Source organism: Alosa alosa, chromosome 23 (genome assembly GCF_017589495.1).
Source record: "Alosa alosa isolate M-15738 ecotype Scorff River chromosome 23, AALO_Geno_1.1, whole genome shotgun sequence".
Taxonomy (NCBI): Eukaryota; Metazoa; Chordata; class Actinopteri; order Clupeiformes; family Clupeidae; genus Alosa; species Alosa alosa.
The window spans coordinates 2,615,298-2,635,520 of record NC_063211.1 but is presented as its reverse complement, the minus strand read 5'-3'; the positions used below and the strand labels follow the sequence as shown (position 1 = coordinate 2,635,520).

The 20,223-nt window shown below is 43.7% G+C and overlaps 1 protein-coding gene across 3 annotated transcripts in view; it reads right to left on the bottom strand.

Annotated features, from left to right (window-relative positions):
• Nucleotides 1-19,883, bottom strand: part of cacnb4b (calcium channel, voltage-dependent, beta 4b subunit) — a 34,474-nt gene extending 14,591 nt beyond the window's left edge. Inside the window, exons 1-2 of one of the 3 annotated variants that reach the window (XM_048234778.1) lie at nucleotides 19,702-19,883; nucleotides 14,451-14,534 (exon numbers count right to left, since the gene is read on the bottom strand). In XM_048234778.1, the coding sequence (XP_048090735.1) occupies nucleotides 14,451-14,534; nucleotides 19,702-19,764 (147 nt within the window). In that variant the 5' untranslated portion in view covers nucleotides 19,765-19,883. Of the gene's footprint in view, nucleotides 1-6,924; nucleotides 7,577-14,450; nucleotides 14,535-19,701 lie in introns of those variants that run through there. The other 2 variants (XM_048234776.1, XM_048234777.1) reach the window with 2 other exon arrangements.
• Between the last annotated feature and the right edge of the window lie 340 nt (nucleotides 19,884-20,223).

Genomic DNA, 20,223 nt, shown 5'->3' with positions numbered 1-20,223 from the left:
CCTCTAGAGGCTTGCTTCAGCAGGCACCCTATTGAACCCAATGAGTTCAATCAACAACAAAAAAAGGCAAAGGCTTGATTCTTGGAAAAAATGCACGAGTCCGCTTCTCTGTGTGTGTGGAAGTGATGATGCAAAGGAGAAAGAGTTGAGCTTTCATCTGAGATGGAGATATGATGGCCGAGTGTAGCTGATAAACTGCTTCTTTTGTGGCCAGGACAAAAACGCTTTCAATGACCACAAACCTGGTTCAGACACACGCCGGACTTCACTGGAATCATCGTTGTTGTGACAGGACAAATTCCTGTCGCAGGTACACTATATTCATTCCCATGAGGATTTTCAATCTTTTCTGTACAATCCCAATTCACACCAAGTCATTGGTTTAGAACTAACCTTTGAGAAAGAGTCAAATTCATTCTAAAAATAACCCAAACCTAGCCTAGAAATCTAGACGCACCTAGGGCTAGTCTAGCAACTCTCTGTTGGCTTGTGAGCTGGAAAAATTAAACTTCTATCAAGCCAATCAAATCGGGTATAGAGACGTTAGGCGGGTTTAACACAATGATTGATGGCAGAGTTTTTTTAAGTTGGCAAAAGCTTGAACTTGCCAACTAGCTCCGCTGGTGGGAAAACGCATGGGACTCATAGAGCTGTCCTATTGCGTGCAGAGGGAATTTGAAAGACAACCGATTATCCCGCCCCTCGGACTGAGCACTGCCAACGGTGAGTGCCCAGACCCTACATTTTAATGTGGGTCTGGCTCGTCAGGCTAACCCAAACCCTGTCACCTACCCAAACCCTGAAGGCCAGTTTAAGTTGAATATGATGACCACAAACAGTACACGCAGATAGGGACACATTCATGGGCAATCCCCGACAGCTGATTAGCTCCAACAGATCTGGACAAGATCAAGCCCAGATCCAAGACTAACCTGGGCCATACACTACATCCACACAAGATTAAGCCCAGATCCAAGACTAACCTGGGCCATACACTACATCCACACAAGATCAAGCCCAGATCCAAGACTAACCTGGGCCATACACTACATCCACACGATTCCCTTTCAGTTTGAATCCAAGACACTTGTTACATGTAGCATTTTGGAACGATTTGAAAACGCTTCCAGCCCCATTTTTTTGGTCATGGGATTTGTGCTGATGCTCATATGATCTGTGCTTTAGGGGCAGCCGTGGACTACTGGTTAGCGCTTCGGACTTCTAACCGGAGGGTTGCCAGTTCGAACCCTGACCAGTAGGCACGGCTGAAGTGCCCTTGAGCAAGGCACATAACCCCTCACTGCTCCCCGAGCGCCGCTGTTGTTGCAGGCAGCTCACTGCGCCGGGATTAGTGTGTGCTTCACCTCACTGCGTGCTGTGTTGTGTTTGTTTCACGGATTGGGTTAAATGCAGAGATCAAAAGAGTATATATACTTATACTTATACTAATACTGCTTCAGGGGTCCAGTGTTGCGAAATGCAAACATGCGTCTGGATGGAGATCGTATTAGTATGGCATTTTAAAGGTGCTTTAAGCGATGTCACACGGTTTCTAAGCTGAAACATTTTTGGTCACATGTAGCAAACATCACCTCACAATCCACTAGCTTCCTGTCCCCTGAATACACTGTAAAAAAAAAACGTCTCTGTAGACAGCCCAGGCTTCAAAAACGGCAGCAAAAACAGCCTGGTGCAGCCTGGACCATGAAACATTAACAAACTTTTCCAGCCATTCACCGACAAGATGCGGATTCAGGAGAGTTTCAATTGCACGGGAAGGAGGGGCGAGCTAGATCTCTGTTTTGTTTGAGCGTCAACAGAAATGACATTACCCAACATCACTTAGAGCACCTTTAAAATGAAAACAGAATAGTGTGGATGTATCCATAGTCAGGTCCTCTGTGGGTGTCCCATCAGCACTGTTGCCGTGGCGGCTGCTGGTTTGAAGGTCGCAGGAGAAGGTATGGGGCGGTGGTGGATTCATGGAGGGGAGGGGCTTGTTGGTTTGATGGTGGTAGTTTTAATGAAGGCACTTACAGAAGTGGGTGAGGGTGTTAAGCACCCACATTTAATGCCAATTAAATTGTACCATTGCCACAGTGTTAGTATACTTTTAGTATACTAACTGGCACAGTGTTAGTATCCTGTACCCCATTTATCAAGGCATACTGGAAGAAATAACGATTTAACCCAAAGCATAACCCAGACATTCACATCAACCTACACTAGTAGACCTACTCATCAGTAGTACTGTATATGCACACTTCCCCCATTCTAGCGCTAGCTCTCCGTTAAGCTCTCCACAAATAGGTGCCGATGTGAATGCGTCGTCTCTTGCCACGCACATCAGTGCCAGAATTTTTATTTATTTTTTATTTTACCAGGTGAGTCCCATTGAGATCTTAAATCTCTTTTTCAAGTGAGCTCTGGGCCCGCATTATATACATTCTTTATACAGCACTGGTTCCGCTATGTGCAATATCCACATTGGTCCATATGTTCTTTAGGCTTCATACCATATCATCATTAGCCCATATGTGCTCTATATGGCATTGGATTATGCTATGTACAATATCAACATTAGCCCTGTTCTTTACTGGTCCATATGCTATGTACAATATCAACATTGGCCCTGTTCTTTACTGGTCCATATGCTATGTACAATATCAACATTAGCCCTGTTATTTACTGGTCCATATGCCATGTTTAATATCAACATTAGCCCTGTTCTTTACTGGTCCATATGCTATGTACAACATCAACATTGGCCCTGTTCTTTACTGGTCCATATGCTATGTACAATATCAACATTGGTCCATATGTTTTTTAGGCCACATACCTTATAAATATTGGCTCATATGTTCTTTAAATAGCATATCTGCATTGGCCCATATGCTGCTATACATATACAGTACATATATACGGTAAGCATTAGGTGGTCATTGGCCCATATGCTGCTATACATATACAGTACATATATACGGTAAGCATTAGGTGGGCATTGGCCCATATGCTGCTATACATATACAGTACATATATACGGTAAGCATTAGGTGGTCATTGGCCCATATGCTGCTATACATATACAGTACATATATACGGTAAGCATTAGGTGGTCATTGGCCCATATGCTGCTATACATATACAGTACATATATACGGTCAGCATTAGGTGGGCATTGGCCCATATGCTGCTATACATATACAGTACATATATACGGTAAGCATTAGGTGGTCATTGGCCCATGTGCTGCTGTACATATACAGTACATATATACGGTAAGCATTAGGTGGTCATTGGCCCATATGCTGCTGTACATATACAGTACATATATATACGGTAAGCATTAGGTGGGCATTGGCCCATATGCTGCTATACATATACAGTACATATATACGGTCAGCATTAGGTGGGCATTGGCCCATATGCTGCTATACATATACAGTACATATATACGGTCAGCATTAGGTGGTCATTGGCCCATATGCTGCTATACATATACAGTACATATATACGGTAAGCATTAGGTGGTCATTGGCCCATATGCTGCTATACATATACAGTACATATATACGGTAAGCATTAGGTGGTCACTTCCTTTTCCCTGATCTGGCACAGCCACTAAAACAGAAACACGTCACTGAGGCTTCCACTGAACCAAATCCTAAAGGTGTTTTTGAACATTCTAACAAAAGATTCCATTCTGCAACAATTCAAGGAACCCAGATATTCTTTAGAACGTTCATTTTCCAACATTCCCGTCACACCGGTTTGACGGTACGTTTTTAAGAGTTGACACACTTTAATCCAAAGCGACACCAAAGATCCTTGATTTCTAACCGCTTCCACCCTCTCTGGCATCACGGTCTCGGGTTCGGCAATCAAACCTGAGCAATCCAATCGTCAGGCGTCAGCCCACGTTAGCGCTACTCCGTCACACCCAAAACCGTCCTCTTCCTCATCCTCCTCTTCTTCCTCAGCCTGACTTGCCCATGTATCCCTATCCAGCCACCCAGCAACCACATGGTTCCTCATCCTAACACTGAACACACTGAGTTTGTCCTCTCACACAGCATTCTAACTCTCCTAGTTCCTTCAATATAGCATTTCCTTTACAATCACATCATATGTATATCAATCCTCCCAGCGCATCCTCTATGCATACTAGTATATTCAGACTTACTAGACATATTTCATACTTAGTGAGATTTAATAATATTTTAGACAAGTCCCCAGCCACTGATTTTGGTGTGTGTGTGTGTGTGTGTGTGTGTGTGTGTGTGCACCATGTTGAGGTCTATTTTCAGCATCCCTGAGTTGTGTGTTAGTGTGCATGAGTGGACGGTAGAGCAGAGGTGTGTGTGTATAATGTGTGTAAGTTGTGTGTTAACGGAGGTATGTGTGTGTAGTGTGTGTGAGTTGTGTGTTAGCGTGCATGAGTGGACGGTGGAGACGCGGAAGAGTCTCATTAGGAGAATGTGCCACTTTAGCAGAAAGGCATCAGGATCATTTATATAGACACAGACGCACACACACACACACACACACACACACACACACACAGAGCCTCAGTCAGTCAGACGGATGGAGAAAAAACAGAGAGACTCCCAGCACACACACACACACACACACACACACACAGAAACACAAGAACATACTGTACGTGCACATGACCATACATAATCACACACATACATACATGACAACATACATACACACATTTATATAAATTCACCCATGGCCACACACACACAAACGAACAGGAATACACATCCAGAGACACACAGCTGAATACACACAGATACACACACACTTACACACCGCACAGATACACACACACACTTACACACAGATACACACGCACTTACACAGAGATACACACACACTTACACACAGATACATACACACTTACACACAGATACACACACACACTTACAAACAGATACACACACACTTACACACAGATACACACGCACTTACACAGAGATACACACACACTTACACACAGATACATACACACTTACACACAGATACACACACACACTTACAAACAGATACACACACACTTACACACAGATACACACACACTTACACACAACACTTACACACACTTACACACAACACTTACACACACTTACACACAGATACACACACACTTACACACAGATACACACACACACATTGACTTATGCCTTGTACTGTAAGATGGCAGTAGTGTTCTATACTGTATATACTGCTGAGGCATACTACTGTATACCAAATCATGAGCTGGAGAATGACCTGACACACTCACCACCCGACATCTACAAGCATTCTTCTGACCTACACGGATGTCCAAACACACACACACTCTCTCTCTCTCACACACACACACACACACACACACATATAGCCTTTATAGCTCTTGCCAGCATTACTCAGCCTAAAGTACCCCAGCATCCGTATGATAACTCCTGTCCCTCTCTCACGAGGCAAATGCCAACCTCCTGCCAGCCTGGTCTGGATGGCACCCCATATGGTTCACGCCTGTCCTGCCCAGCGGGCACCAACGTGACACCTGTCCACATTCCTCTTACCTACACAGATGTCCAAACACACAAACACACACACACACACACACACACACACACACACACACACACACACATATGTCACACCTGACCACATTCCACACCTGACCACATTCAAACGTGATACCTGTCCACATGACATCGCCCTCTACCACTGGACACATAGGCAGTCCAGCTCAGCTTTTCCACAGCTTTAAATCTAATTATAATATAGAATTATAATATAATATAATTATATTTATTGATTCATACTAGCCGAGCTCCTTAGCCACCACACTACCACCACCCCAAATCTCTGTCCAGAGCTCAGTTTACAACTGGACACTCAGATTGAAACTGGACACTCAATCTAAAGGACCCCACTCGATTCGAAGCTGGAGACTCAGTTCAAAGCTGGACACTCAGTCTACGGCAAGCGAGGCTCTCACACACTAGGGTGCCTATCACATGTGACTCATAGAATTCTACTCATCCACCACCTGCATCACACTCACACACACACACACACACGTATACATACATACACTCACAGACACACAGACACACAGACACACACACACACACACAGATGGGGGAATGCACATTGCAGACAGTGGGGCCTCTGCCCCTTTAACACAGCCTGTGAAAGCAGCCTTGCGTTACCACTGCCTATATGATGATACATTATGCAATCTCAGCCGTGCTTAAAGGGGAGGCAGGTGAAGTCCCGGCTAAGAATGGAGGATAAAACCCAGCACTATTCAAATGGAGCCCTAACTACCCAGCACTATTCAAATGGAGCCCTAACTACCCAGCACTATTCAAATGGAGCCCTAAATACCCAGCACTATTCAAATGGAGCCCTAAATACCCAGCACTATTCAAATGGAGCCCTAAATAGATTCTTGTAAACTGTGTGTGTGTGTGTGTGTGTTTCATTAGACTAGATACCAGTGGCCTAGGCGACAGACGGCAGTAACTGTACACTGTTGTCTCATACACAAACACACACAGATACACTCACACACACGACACACACGAACACATATATCATATATATATACAAATAAAAACACACCTCCATTCGTTTGACTGCAGTAATTGGAACACTATATCCTGACCATTTTCACATGGTTCCCATATATTGGTGAGTTAGTGTGTATGCGTGCATGTGTGTGTGTGCGTGTGTGTGTGTGCGCAGCCCAGCTGAGCCTGTCCTGATCACATACACAACACACACACATACACACACACACACACACAGATACACACACACACAGAAAATCAGCGCGGCAACAAGCTCCAGAAAGATGTGATAGAGAAGAGAAAAGCACACACCACACACACACACACAAACACACATACACACACTCACCGCCTCCGAGTCTTCAAAGCCATGCAGGTACAAATTGTCATACATGGAGGTTTCCTCTTCCAACGCGCCCCTCAGGAAGAATAGAGGAAAAAAAAGGAGAGCCGAGGAGAGGTGGAGGAGGAGGAGGGGGAGGAGGAGAAGAGGAGGAGGAGGCCGCCACCACCACCACCGAGAGGAGAAAAATGGATGGATGTAGGGAGGAGGAGGGGAGGAGGGAGGCAGAGAATGACAAACCCCTCTCTCCCCTGCGAAAAAAAACGGAGTTAAAATACAGGGAAAAAATGTGCCCCTCTATGGAGTGAGAGAGAGAGGGAGCGAGGGAGAGAGAGAGCGAGAGCGAACGAGAGCGCGTGAGCCGTTGTTCCCAGGCCCTGCTGCTGCGTCGGAGAGGAGCGGAGAGGACGAGAGAGGAGCAGTGCGGAGAGGAGCGGTGTGTGTGTCGGTGTCGGCAGCCCAGCGACGCCTCACATCGTCCAGCAGGGAGAGTCTCCACACGGCTGTGGCATTCTATCAGCAACCAGCGCTTCCTGATGCACACAGACGCACACACACACACGCGCGCGCGCACACACACACACACACGACACGGCACGGCACGGCACGGCACGGCACACGCGCCAAAACGCAACGCAAAGGCAACGCACCGCACGCAGTGCAACGCAAAACACACTCTCTCTCTCCTCTTTCTCTCACACACACACGCAGCAGCAGCAGCAGCAGAGACACGAGAGAGAGGGAGGGGGAGAGAGAGAGAGAGGGGAGAGAGAGAGGGAGGGGGAGAGAGAGATAGAGAGGGAGGGGGAGAGAGAGATAGAGAGAGAGGGGAGAGAGTGAGAGAGGGAGAGGGAGGGGGAGGGAGAGAGAGAGAGAGGGAGAGAGTGAGAGAGGAAGAGGGAGGGGAGAGAGAGAGAGGGAGGCAACCAAGGAGAGAGAGAGGGGGAGGGAGAGAGAGAAGACCCTTCCTCAATCACAGAGCTGATGACATAGGTGGCTAGCTGTGCTCTGATTGGCTGGCAGCTCCCCAGTCAGCATCGACGTGTGTTCTCCTTGACTGGGAGCCCTGGAGGAGAAAAACGACTGTCTTGCAAAAATCTTTTCCCCTCTCTCAACCTCTCTCTTGCAAAAAGCTCTCCCACTCTCTCTCTCTTGCAAAAGAAATCTCTCTCTCTCTCTATTGCAATAATATCTCCCTCTCTCTCTCTCTCTCTCCCTCTCTTGCATCTCCCCTCTCTCTCCCTCTCTCTCTCATCTTCTCTCTTTCTCTTCTGCAAAAGCAATCTCTCCTCTCTCTCTCTCTCCTCTTCTTTGCAAAAGCAATCTCCCTCTCTCCCTCCCCTCTCCCTCTTTGGTCTCTCTCCTCTCTCACTCTCTGTTTTTCTTCCTCTCCCTATATATATATCCTCTCCTCCCTCCTGCTGTCTGTATTCTTCCACTAAATATAAATCACTATGGTACAAGAAGATAGATATCTGTGTGCTAATTAAATATATGAAACTGTGGTGCACACACACATGACTATGGCTGTGTGTGTGTGTGTGTGTGTGTGTGTGTGTGTCTGTATGTAGAATGTATTTAATTTACATACTGTATATAAATCCAATACTGCCTCAGATTTCAATTGAATTTAACAATAAAATTCTCTCTCTCTTTCTCTCTCCCTCTCTCTGCCTGACACATTGCCTACTAGTTTGCTTCAACTAATTTAAAAAATAAAAATAAAAAAAACATGAAAATAATCACTCATTAACAAAAGACATTTGGATTATTAAACAATGTGTGTCATGAGACTACAGCATAAACATCATCACTCTATGCGATATAAACAGAAAACACACTGCAAAAACATAATAACATACACACACACACACCTATTTACTCTGAAATATAATATCATTAGAGAGTTCATACACAGTGGTGATTGGTTGTTTCTCCTGTCCATTTCCCCAGTGATGTGGCATGTTTAAGTTAAGAGTTAATTCCAGGTTGAAGCCTGTGCCTTATGTTAAGGTTTGCGTATGCAAAGGTGTTTCTGGTGTGTACAATCCATAAACAGGTCAAGTAATAGAAGGAGGAAAAAGGTCAACGTGGGAACACTAAAGATGGGCTAAGCCCAACACATTTGCATCTCTCTCTCTGTCCATCTTGTACACTGTTTATTATTTTACACAGCACTATTTGAATAACAGCCTCTGAGTGAGGTTTCCTTTCTACACCTACACTACTTGGCATGTTTACGTTAAACAGACACTTAATGCACAGAACGTTCACTCCGTGTGAGGTGCTTACATTCACAGCGTCTCTGCACACACTGCCCTGCATTAAACACTGCCTGGACAGACAGAGCTGCCGACATAAACAGCTTCGAAATATTTACACAGGACAACTTCAGTTAAATCCAGAGCGTTCCTGCGACTAGTCCAGAGCTAAACTAGGAAATGGATCAGGACTAGACCTGGAGTATGTTAGGAAATGGATCAGGACTAGACCTGGAGTAAGCTAGGAAATGGATCAGGACTAGACATTTGCATTTTACATGTATTCATTTGGCAGACGCGTCTATCCAAAGCGACTTACAGCAATACAATAACATTTAAAGGGAAACTTGGCAGGATTTCCACCTCTGCTGGAGAAATTGCACATTATGCTATTTCAAACTGTGTGAAAAGGTAATGATAAAGCACATGGATTTGTTTACAAGCTAGCTTAACTGTTAGCATAAGTTCGCAGAACTATGTGGATGTTACAAGGTAAGAAACACGATTTAAAACGAGTTTCTTGTTTCTCACTTCTCTTTCCGGGACGGTAGTCTCAATGTTGCAAGGTTGGTTTTCCGCCTGGGGACGCTAGGGGCAGCGAGGAAAGTCACCAGTCATTTAACCATCCAAATGATTTCTAAACGGGTTTATTAAGTTGAAATAGTTGCCAAGGTCCCCTTTAAGCTACAGACCTACAGCTACAGCAATAGAATAATATTTAAGCCACAGACCTACAGCTACAGCAAGACTATAACTAGGATTACCACTGTATCGTAAAACATACCTGTCAACATTTAGCTTTCCAAAAACGGAAGAGGGGGTCAGTGTTTATATCGGATCTGTGTTTGCATGTACGTTTCAACACTGCATTTCGGTCGTTGCTTTTACCTTACCATTACAAAAGATGGTTGATTACGAAGACACTTCATGAGAGGCCATTTCCTGACCCTGGAAATTTATGCAAATAGGGTAGCAGTACACGCCCCCGCAGATTTATGCATTGATCGGGCTCTCTTTTTAACATTGAGGTCTATGGCAGAATCCAAGAATTTCCCAGAATTTGTCAAAGCCTTATTTTTCTGAGCAATGGATGCACATTTCGGACACGGTATCATGATCTCCAAACCCTCCTCCCTATTTCAGTAGAATGTCGTGATAGTATGACCCTCCAGTAGGGAGAAAATCAACATTAATGAAGGTGTACACCAAGTTTATTTTGTACTCCGGCTTGTCTGGCGTGGAACAGAGGTTCAAACGTAAGTCATCGTCCAGTGACACGCCCCTGTGCAGGCGGGAACTGAACCAGAGCCCGTCTCTGGCTGAACTCCACTTTGTCCTCATAGACATGAACTAGGACGACCCATCTTGCTACGGATCCACCAGCTGCCTGCCTGCAGCCTACTTCCAAAACTCTAAAGATTTGGTTCCGAGGGCACAAGTTCAGTGTATCAACAACACTCAATAACAGTTTATGTGATGTGTTAATCAATTAAATTCCCAACAATTTCACAACAGCTAGTTCTGGAGTAGGCCATTCAACTAGCCCGCTTTGCTTCTGACGAGGCTCAGGCTGGCGCGGTCGGCACCCACTTCCTTATTTGGGTTTTGGGTTGCCAGGTTTTAGCCTATGACAAAACGGTTGAAATTGAAACTAAGTGATTGTGTATGTGTAAGGTGTACACAATCTGGCAACCTGAATGGATCAATGATTTTAAAATGAAGTTTGATGGCCATGCAAATTACGGAAGTTTTCCGGGAGAAATAACAAAACGGGAGGGTGCTGGGAGATGACCTTGAAATACGGGAGAAACCCGGGAATGTTGACAGGTATGTTGTAAAAGCACCAACTACTGCCCCTTTTGTTTGAAAATTCTAAAACAACAATGTTTTTTAATACTTCAAAATAACACCTGACAAATGAACCTTACATTTTTCAGTAGCCATAGGTGTGTAGATTTGAACCAAATCTGGTTTGGTTCTTACCGGGGCTTTTTTTGCCTGAAATATGCAGCCTTACAACACTGTTTACAGCTCTTCGATTCAAGGTAAAATGTAATTTTTGGTACTGTACATAGCTAATTTAGATACACTTGGTGTGGGTGCTTGCGTTTCTTTAGGAATCTGCTGTCTTGGTTTGTATAGAAATGAATATTAAGTGAGACATACATGTAAGAGAGTGGAAATAGACCTCTGAAGTTCACCTACAAAAATGCTGCCATCTTTAACATCCGGTATCTGGCGATTTTTCCTATGGGAAAATAACATGGGGATTTTGAATTATCGCACCTGATAAACTCTCGCGGGGATTTTTGATTCCATGTTTTTACCACATTGTCTTGCAACCTTTTGGCATGTGCAAGTGTCATTTTAATTAAGAACAAACATATTGGTCAAGCGAAAATCAATATTTGCCAGAGGTATGAATCATTTTGTTCTTTACTATTACTACTTAACTAACTATCTTAAAAAAGTCTAAAAAGTGAACTGCTTGTCAAATTAAAAGATAGCTAGGCTATCCTAAAAAAGGTTGCATTGTTTGCATGATAAAATGTAATCAGGTAATCCCCAACAATGTAACTGTAATCTGATTACACATTTTTTTTTATTGTAATCTGGGCTGATTATAGTTACTTGATTTTTGTAATCTGATTACGTAATCCAGATTACATGTAATCCGTTACTACCCAACCCTGTTGGCTGCTTTGCAGACAAAGACTTTTCACAATAGGCTCCAGCAACTTCTTCCTGAGTCTCTCCACCTTGAAGTTAGACCATATCGTGTGGATTGGAGTGGTGATCATAGGGATGGTTTGCATCACAGTCTGTATTCGCATCACAGTCTGTATTCACATCACAGTCTGTATTCACATCACAGTCTGTATTCGCGTCACAGTCTGAATTCGCATCCAGGGCCGGCGGAAGGCATGGGCATTCTGGGCAATTGCCCTGGGCGCCAAACTACCAGGGGCGCCACAGAATAGCGAGCTACAGGCTACAACACATTGATTGTCAAATAATGACATAGAGGGTTTACAGTTTTTCTCGACCGTTTTGACACCTGTGTCAACTCTGAAATCATGCTCTCAAAACAGTTAACACTCGTGTCTGAACAAAAGCACTCTAGACAAAATGACACATTTTGCTTGCAAAAGGCTGTTACTCTCTCAAAACACTTAAAACATGCAGCAAAAGCAAATCTTGCCTTCAAACACTACAACTTGTTGCCAATTAAAAAACACTCTTTAATCAATCATTACACACTGGACAACAAAATGCAAAATCTAGTTCTCAAAATGAGCATTTTTGCTATGTCTGTTCCATTACTTTCTCATTTTTCTGGTATCAGAAAAAACTTTGAAAAAGACAAAATGTACTGAATAAAAAAATAATTTATTCATTCCTCCCAAGATGTAACTGCCATTGACATGTAAGACATACAGTAAATACCTAGCAAGATACAGTAAATTTCATTGAACTATTTCAAATTTCATTGAATCGAAATAGACCTACAGTCAACACCTGTTGTACTGTTTTCTCCACCAAATAGGCAATACAGTACTTTCTCTAAATGTGCATTAGATCCATACTTGCAAATAGCAACACAGAACAGACATCTCTTATGTATAATGAATGATTGCTGATTGAGGAATTGTGCAAAGGTGTTTCACACAGGTGTATCAGAGATTCAGACTTATGCAAGGAATCTATACCACCTGTGAAAAGATGTTTTCCTTTTGTTTAGCATGGGAAAACCAATAGAGTTTGGGGCTTTTGAATGACACCTGTGTTAACTGTTTTGCAAAAGGGTGTGAGAAATGTGTGAACCCAATGAAAATGTGTGAACACATTCGCAAGAGATGACTTCTGCTGTGCAAAGAAAGTAGTCATGAAGACCAAGTGGGTTCCAGTTTACTTAAGCAGGTCAAAGCAATCGAGAAAAACTGTAAATGTGGGAGCAGCAAGTAATTCATTTTCAGTGATATCGGTTAAATAACCGTCATGAATGAGACGTTCAAAGCCTAGTGCTGCAGAATACAGAAAAGTGCACAGGTTGAAAAACGTTTCTCCCGCGCATGGGTGCTGATCTTCAGCCTGAATCGTCAGGTTGCTAGCAGTGGAACGTAGCAGAGAGACGACAATGTAATAAAGTAAAAAAAAGTTAGACCATATCGTGTGGATTGGAGTGGTGATCATAGGGATGGTTTGTGTCACAGTCTGTATCTTTGTGTAACAGTCTTGAATTTCCCCTTGGGGATCAATAAAGTATCTATCTATCTATCTATCTATCTATCTCAGTCTGTATTCACATCTCAGTCTGTATTCGCATCACAGCCTGTTTGGATTCGCCTGTTTTTTAATGGTCATTTCAAAAATCTCTCCTTATTCAACGAGTCCAATCAGCCCGGTCTCAGTGCTGTAACTAAGAAATGGTAGAAAATGTAGCCTGATGCAAACTACAACTAGGCTATTACAGTTTTTCTCATTCGCTTTGGTTCTTTTCTCAGATCAGAATGAAAATTCTCATAACTATTAGTTCAACCTCCACAACATTTAGTTATTTGTGCACATTATAGTAGCAATTTCTCCTTCCTCTGAACAAATTGCAAATGCTTTTGGACATGTTTCTATGGCATAAACGATGGTGTCAAGACTTCTCATTTTGATGACACTGGCAGTTTCATTGACATAAATACTTGTAAATAAATAATTTTGAGGAATGGACTATCCATTTTGAGCAAGTGACGTGCTTTTGCAGGTTATCCACTAGGTTTTGCAGTTTGCACTAATTGTTTTGAGAAATGCACTAACTGCTGTACAATCGCTTACAATCATCTTATTCTCACATGGAGGTCTGATTCGAATGACAGCTGGCTGAACCAATAAGACAACATAATTAATATTAGAATTGACTAAGCCTGGCTGGGACCAGGCTAGTTGCACAGAATAAATCCCCATGGTAACTTATGTGCCATCTCTTTTGTGAAAACAAGTCAAGGCTAAATTCAGCCAGGATCCTAGCTTAATCCCTTATCTAGGTTTTGTGAAATACCTCTCTGGTCTGAGAGTTTTGTTGCACTGGCCCCTGAAGATGATTCAGTCCATGTTTCCTTGGTGCCAAAGGAGCTATGTAGCCTTTATATTGGTTGTGTGTGTTACCATGGCATGGGTGTTTCTTACCAGAGTGTGTGTGCATGTGTGTGTGTGTGTGTGTGTGTGTGTGTGTGTGTGTGTGTGTGTGTGTGTGTGTATGTGTGTGTATGTGTGTATTACCTGTCTGAGGATGAAACTAGTAGAGGTGGTGCTGCCATCAGATCTCTTCAGCCGACTCCTCCTGGAGTAGGTCCCCCGATTCACCTGATATAAACACACACCACACACACACACACACACACACACGCACACACACATACACCCACACAACCACACACATACACACTTACATGTTTTATCACCCATAAATAAAATATGATAAAAATACCTCAACAGTTAGCACCATTACAGTCCAAGAGTGCAAAAGACGACTCTCCACTTGTCCTCTCACAAATATAGAAGGCGATGAACTTCGCACACCCTCACACACATACACACACACACACACACACCCTTACACACTTAGAGACTTATGGACTTCAACCATAGGATAGGAGACTGGCCCCAGCACACAAACACGCACACACACACACACAGACACACACACAGACACACACACACGCAGACACACACCCTCACACACATACACACACACACACACACACCCTCACACACATACACACACACACACACACACACCCTCACACACTTAGAGACTTATGGACTTCAACCATAGGATAGGAGACTGGCCCTAGCACACAAACACGCACACACACACAGACACACACACACACACACACACACACACACACACACACACACACACACAGATACACACACACACAAACACACACACTTATAGAAGGTGATGCACCTTAGCCACAGCACAGAGAGCTGCTGGTACACAGTGGGGAATGAGAGCACAACCAAGGCACCCTGTCTGGGGGAACATACCCCCACAGCCCCCCTCCCCCGGCCGTCACCACAAGAAGAACCACAGGCGGGAACAGCCTGACTCACAGAGCCAGCGGGGGACCAGCAGAACACATCACTACCCCAGCCTGGGAGAGTCACACACCTCCACACACACACTCACACTCCAGCCTAGGAGAAGGGCTGCCACTAATGATTATTTTCATAGTAGATTTCAGTATATTATCATAACAGATTAGTTGTTGGATCAATAAAATGTGAAGTTTAAGAAGCTGCAAATCAAGATTTTGTAGGTATTTTTCTTTTTTTTAAAAATACACAAATCTATTAACTAATTGTTAATGAATTAGTTGTTTACTAATTAGTTGACAACTAAGTGCTTAATTGGTTAATTAGTAAATTATTAAAAATTACAGTAATTTGAGTAAGGATGTGACCATAAACAAGCAAGGAAGTAAGGATTTGTCCATCGGTGAGGACTGTTTGTTTTTTATCTGCCAATTAGGACTGTGTAATAAACAAAATCAAGAAACCAGTTCAGTTAGTCAGGATTGCATCACGCCAAACACTGCACTACATGACAGTATCCAGCAGGAGGTGCTGTAGGTCCTGTTTAAATAAGAGCATGAGCTGCCATGTTTATTACTGCAGCTTTATGTTGGAAAAGGTTTAGCAGATGTTGTAGTTACACTATACAGATGTAGGTACAAATGTATAGTATGCTATAGGTACTCTAACAAAAGCCTATAATATGCCTGTAAACCTATATAATAATATATTTAGGCCACTATAGTATTCATGCCCACCACAGTTTGGTGCTGATATCCCACATTCAACTGGTGACCCCTGACCTCTACAGTGGACTTCACTTTTTAAATATTTTATTTATTTATTTATTATTATTATTATCATTTTTTTTTTTTGGGGGGGCAGTGAAGAAAGCCACAGGAAGGTGGGATCAGGAAATGACGCGGCTCAGACCCCAGCCGAGTCCCTGTGGGCGCGTGGGCCCACATGTGGCGTTGTAGCCAGTTGCACCCCAGCGGGCCCCTGGGCTCCACTCTTACCGGTCTGATGAATTTGTGGAGAACTCCTAAAAGGCTTTTCCCAATGGCTACCTGTGTGGGTTAGGCATGGTGGACAACACATGCTCTTTTCCCAATGGCTACCTGTGTGGGTTGGGCATGGTGGACGACACATGCTCTTTTCCCAATGGCTACCTGTGTGGGTTAGGCACGCTGGACGACACATGCTCTTTCCAGGGCTGAGCAATTAGGGGAAAAATATCTCATTTCTATTTCTCTGACAGATATTGCGATTGTGACCTGATTTGCAATATCATTTCTGAAAGTTGAACTTCAGTTCAATAGGCTATTCCAAATTTTGCTTTAAGTTGGGCCACTTCTGATTGGTGAGCGTGCCTAGTGCATGAGAAGCACAGCACTCCTGATTGGTGGGCTTCACTGTCTGTCACACAAGGAGGATGACATGAATATAGCAACCATAAATGTAACAAGATTAACCACTCAATCAAAGATTAAGACCCTTCTCAACCCCCCAAGATCTTGAAAGGGTAATTCATGCTCTCATCACATTACGACTAGACTACTGCAACTCCCTCTATACCGGCATCACTGAATCATCCCTATCCCACCTGCAGCTAGTCCTAAATGCAGCCGCTAGACTGTTAACAGGCACAAGGAAACGAGACCACATCACCCCTGTCCTAGCCTCCCTCCACTGGCTTCCGGTTCGTTACAGAATTGATTTTAAAGTCCTTCTTTTTACTTTCAAAGCCATTAATGGAAATGTTAGGTCCCTTAGATCGGCCACGCAGGGGTTACTGACGGAGCTGAAGGCCAATCTCAAGCACAGGGGCTACCGTGCCTTTGCTGTCGCTGCCCCCAAACTGTGGAACAGCATCCCTACCTCCATCAGATTCGCCCATTCAGTTGACTCTTAAAGCAACACCAAAGAGTTTTTTGTACCTTAAAACAATGTTTCCAAAATTGTTTCCGTGGTTCATCAACTCGTAACAGGGTGAACGGCACTTCTGCATTCGCTTCACAGCCCTCTATCGGCTATAACCGCACTATGTAAGTTTGCCGGATCGGGTAGCGGATCTGTAGTTCGATGGAATGAGACATAAGAAACTACAAATTTGACTTGCATCTGATGTCGCAATACATCATACTTTCATAAAATCATGCAACATATTCTAGGCTAGGCCTACCTTGTCTATGGACATCGTTATTTGCAAAGCCGTTGCTGGATAAACAAATAGCGTGCGTGCGACAGAGGAAAAGTTCTTTGGTGTTGCTTTAAATCCCAGCTCAGAACCTTTTCTCTCTAGTGTTTCCCCCTTCATCCTGACCGGAGCCCTGCTTGTACTGTCGTCTCTTTCGTGTATGTGTATGGTCTGCTTTATGATGTGTATTTGTATGGTCTGCTTTATGATGTGTATTTGTATGGTCTGCTTTATGATGTGTATTTGTATGGTCTGCTTTATGATGTGTATTTGTATGGTCTGCTTTATGATGTGTATTTGTATGGTCTGCTTTATGATGTGTATTTGTATGGTCTGCTTTATGATGTGTTTTTGTATGGCCTGCCTCTGTCTTATTTGTTATGTTATATGTTTGCTTCCCTGGTGTCTGTAAAGCACTTTGGTTGATGCAAGTCATGTTTAAACATGCTATCTAAATAAATCTGATTGATTGATGATTGGGGCTGGAGTTGCAGCCTTTGTGATCAGCAAATTGCATGAATTCAAATTTCTAATTAAAAATCAATTAATTGTGCAGCCCTATCTCTTTCCATTTTGGAAAAGAAGACAAATAAAGAAGAAATTCTACTCAGACTCTTGTTGACTTTACTTTCACTTATTTATTACAAAGATCTTGTGGAGAGCGCCTAAAGTCTTATATTGACAGAGACTAGTTTTGAATCTATGCTCAGTCTATTATGTCATCTCCTTCATTTCACTTGGGTTTGGTTATCAGTATCCCATTTTCTCGCTCCGGTAACACACAAACATTTTCTCTCTCTCTCTCTCTCTCTCTCTCTCTCTCAGGGGTGGGGTTAGGTGCCTTGCTCAAGGGCACTTCAGCCGTGGATGTGGGCATGGGAGAGCAGTGCTCAACCACTTCCCCCGCCCAACATTTTTCCTACTGGCTCAGGGATCAAACCGGCAACCCTTCAGTTACAAGCCCGAAGCCCTAACCAGTAGGCCACGGCTGCCCCCCGTAAAGGTGCCAAGATGCCAAGAAAACTCCAACAAACACCAACAGTTGGGTCAGTGTGCTCGACCAGTGTGTGTTATTTGTTTGATGTAGATGTTTGAGTTTGACATGTCCAAAAGTCATTATTTTCCACATTTCTACTGTCTGGGCAATGTGGAGCTTAGTTTTCTGTTTACTGGTAAAACTCCCAAATGAAATATCTCCCCCTGCCTTCCTTCCTTCTAGAGCCCTGATCTATTTGGCAAGCAAAGTTATCATGCATGAAGCATCCTATGTTTGCACATCAATGTGTTGCCTATGATGTTGAATTAGCTAATTGATTTTGCTGTCCCTATCTGGACACAAAGATGTGTTTAAAAAAACAATGTTGTGTTATTTTAGCACATATTGTGTAACAAATAAAAAAGGAAACAACACAAACAATGTTGTCCCTATCTGGAGACAGAGATGTGGTAAAAACTATGGAAGTTGTGTTGTTTTCAACACATTCGTTTAAAGAGTGTATAGTTAGACTAAAGACTATACACTTTGCCCATCAGTCAAATTAGGGACCCTGGTCTGTTGACTTGGGTTCTCAGTGTTAAGTGTTAAGTTATCATGTGATGTGTGGGCTTAAAGCTCAACACACATCTCTTCAAACACAGCCTCTGAGAGTCCCAAATGATCAACACTAAATGGCTCAACACTTAAATGGTGCCACTTAGTTGTGTTGGACTGACTTCTTTTCTGCCATCAATCAGTGCAAATGACAGAAGTCTGCCACCACTCTAAATAGAAGCACAACTCTCTGCGGGCTCAAGTTAATTATCTGCCTCTGATTTGCTCCATTTTTAGCGCCCGGTCTCCCGAGTACCGATGGCGTCTGTTGCCATACAGAATCTCATTCTTCTCCGAGTCTTTCTCTTTTTTTAATGTAAAAGGGACACTTTAACTAGGTCACCATGTTCACTCTATTTGTCACACTGAGCATCCTACCTATGGTCAGTGGCCAAATATAACCTGCACGGGAGGCTTGCGCGGTGTGCAAATAAAACACGAGCATAGAAACAAACTTAGTCAAACTCATGTCGAGGTGTCTTACAGTCTCAAACATCCTTGTCTCACCCTTGTCTCGCAAATAACAATATTCTGACTTGCTGGAAATTACTGTAACCTTTTACAACTATCATATCATAACACTCGGCTACATTCCAATTTACCTCTGCAGTGGCCCGGTGAGAGCATGTGTGTGTCACCTGCGCGGAGCGGCTGCTCACCTGAAATATGGGCGCCTGGATGCCTTCTCCGATCTTATTTCGTATGTAGATGTGTCGGGACATCTCTGCCAGCACATCGGTCCAAACAGGGGGTTGCCCACCACCCGGCCCGGCCCAGTGAAAGTTAGGTGGGGTGCGGACTGCTTGCTCCAGTTTCGGTGCTCGGTGGTGTCGCCCCGTGCAGAATGAAAGCGGGTTTGACACAATTTCGAAGATGAGCTCAGATGCCACTGACGACGCTCGTCACTGCGCGCTATGACAGGTGTCACGCGGCGCGCACATGGAACGAACGGTGCGTGACGTGCGTCCAGCTCTCCGAACTATCTGCGCAAAACGAACCTTCCTCCCTACGCGCCTCTGAGCTGCATATATGAGAGCACCCTATCTACTTGGCCCACTTTAACAGCTCCTGCAGCTATCGCTCTAAATACAGATGATAATCAGAGATTCAATTCAGACGAAGTGCTCCACAACAGCGACACAAAAGGCTTTCGGTTTCCCGACATCCAGCCAACCCAATCC